The sequence below is a fragment of the Poecilia reticulata genome, unplaced genomic scaffold (genome assembly GCF_000633615.1).
Source record: "Poecilia reticulata strain Guanapo unplaced genomic scaffold, Guppy_female_1.0+MT scaffold_268, whole genome shotgun sequence".
NCBI classification, from domain to species: domain Eukaryota; kingdom Metazoa; phylum Chordata; class Actinopteri; order Cyprinodontiformes; family Poeciliidae; genus Poecilia; species Poecilia reticulata.
This window is the reverse complement of record NW_007615050.1, coordinates 25,274-27,326: the sequence shown is the minus strand read 5'-3', so window position 1 is coordinate 27,326 and position 2,053 is coordinate 25,274. Positions and strand designations below refer to the sequence as shown.

The following is a 2,053-nucleotide window of genomic DNA, read 5'->3' as shown; positions in this document are numbered from 1 at the left end:
TTGCCGGTCTCGTCGTCGTTGATCCCGTTTCTTGTCTGGTCGTTGATCCCGTTGCCGGTCTCGTTTGCCGGTCCCGTTTGCTGGTCTCGTTGTCGATCCTGTTGCTGCTCTGATTTTTTGATAACTTTTGGTCGGCAGCCCTTTCTAATCATCTCTTCAGCCACCTCAAAACATTCCTCCCATTTGTCTTGCTGTATTTTCTCTGTGATTCTTTTATCCAGATCATCTTTTGCACATTCTCTTAATTTATTTTCCAGAACCTCTTCATTCTCTTCAACAACCATCTCGTAATAGATCCTCTTTCTGTTAAAGTTGAAGCATTTCTTCCAATCAAATGCTTTGAATGTTATTAGTAACACAAGAACCCCGAGGACTCCACCGAAGCCCACATACTGGAAGGAAAGAAGGTTTATTGCAGGGGTGTCCAAAGGCATCCTGCATGTTTTAGTCTCTACCTGGTTTAACACACCTGATCAAATGAGGCTCATTAGAGGCCTGAAGAGAACATCAACATACTGAGGAGGCTGTTACAACCAGTAGGGAGAGAATAAAACATGCAGGATGCCGGRTCTCCAGGACCGACCTGGTTTATTGGATGTTTAGTGTTCATAAAGTAAGATTTAAAAACATCATGTTGCTGAATAAGATAGATAAATAACTTACCCTGGATTTATTTTTCAGTGATGTGATGTTCACCTTTTCGTTGGCTGTGAGGTTGTTTTCTTCTTTRCAGGCAAACGTTGGTACTGAACCGTTATTCCAACAGCAGACAAACCAATCTCCATCAATCAACACYGACACAAACCAAAGCACACTAACAAGAAAGGCTTTGAAAATGGGACAACAAATTAATTCACAAAAAAAACAACATGGTACGGGGTTATTGGTGTTCTGGTCCTGATCGTTTTCATTTTCATTGTTTTGATTTTCATTGTTTTGATTTTCATTGTTTTGATTTTCATTGTTTTGATTTTCATTGTTTTGATTTTCATTGTTCTGGTCCTGACTGTTTCTTCCACATGGACATCTACGGGTACATTTTAATCTAAAGGTTTTAAAACAAGTGTCGTTGGTCCATATCATCAACAAAAAAATAATTAAAAATGGTAAAACAATATACAAAGCGCAGTTAAGAATATGATCAGTATGATCTTTACAGGTGCACGGCACGTCCCCCTCAAACAGAACATTGTAGACAAAAGCCACGATCAGGACGACAAAGATGCTGAATTTCTTCAGAGGAAAACTTGCCAGCCAGTCCTGCATCTTCGGTCGATGATTGGAGTCGGTCAACAGCTGGAGGCTGAGAAACGAGAAGTGCTGAGAACAGGAGGGACTTTCTGTGGTTGGAACAAAAGAGGTAAAGATTTCACTGAACAGGAAACGGTTCAACACTCCTGAGTCAAATAATCAGATCGTTAGAGGGAAAACATGAATGCTGGAAACAAACCAGCGTAAATCTTTGTGTCATTCAGCTGAGCTCTCAAACAAAATGGCTGCTGTAACAAGACTCATCTTGTTTTTTCCTCATCTGTGATCCCAGCATGAGTTTTATTAACAGATGTTTCTCTGTATCAGATCAACATTTACCTTCAGKCAGAACCAGCAGCTCTACCTGCATCTGCTGCAGGATCAAACTGCTGGTTTTCTCTCCCAGTTAAACACAACAGATATTTCCATCATCACTAAACTGAAGGATCTTTCCATCAGACATGTGAAGCAATAACCTGCCTTCCTCTCCTGTAATGTCCATCCTCTTATTCATGCTGATATGAAATAGTTATTTTCATTTATTGTATTTAACTGGTAACATAACTAACAGGATCCAAGTATTCAAATAATTTTCTATTTCTGTCCTCGGTAGCAAACACCTGTGGATGATGATGATGTCAGCAGTAAACGAGTGTTGACAGGAGAGACCAGATATTTTGACATTAAATCACAAGTTGTTCATACCTGGAAGCTTCGCCTCATGCTGGTCCGTCCCTTCAGCAGGTTGGATAGAGCAGCAGCTGTTCACATTATAATCAATACATTTAGAATCAGTATTTCT

The 2,053-nt window shown here is 40.0% G+C and overlaps 1 protein-coding gene across 2 annotated transcripts in view; it reads right to left on the bottom strand.

Annotated features, from left to right (window-relative positions):
• The window catches only part of LOC103460641 (ras-related protein RabX-like), a 2,466-nt gene extending 918 nt beyond the window's left edge, over window positions 1-1,548 (bottom strand). The window contains exons 1-2 of one of the 2 annotated variants that reach the window (XM_017303421.1): window positions 664-1,548; window positions 14-392 (exon numbers count right to left, since the gene is read on the bottom strand). In XM_017303421.1, the coding sequence (XP_017158910.1) occupies window positions 14-392; window positions 664-1,266 (982 nt within the window). In that variant the 5' untranslated portion in view covers window positions 1,267-1,548. The other variant, XM_017303422.1, reaches the window with a different exon arrangement.
• Window positions 1,549-2,053: the final 505 nt, after the last annotated feature.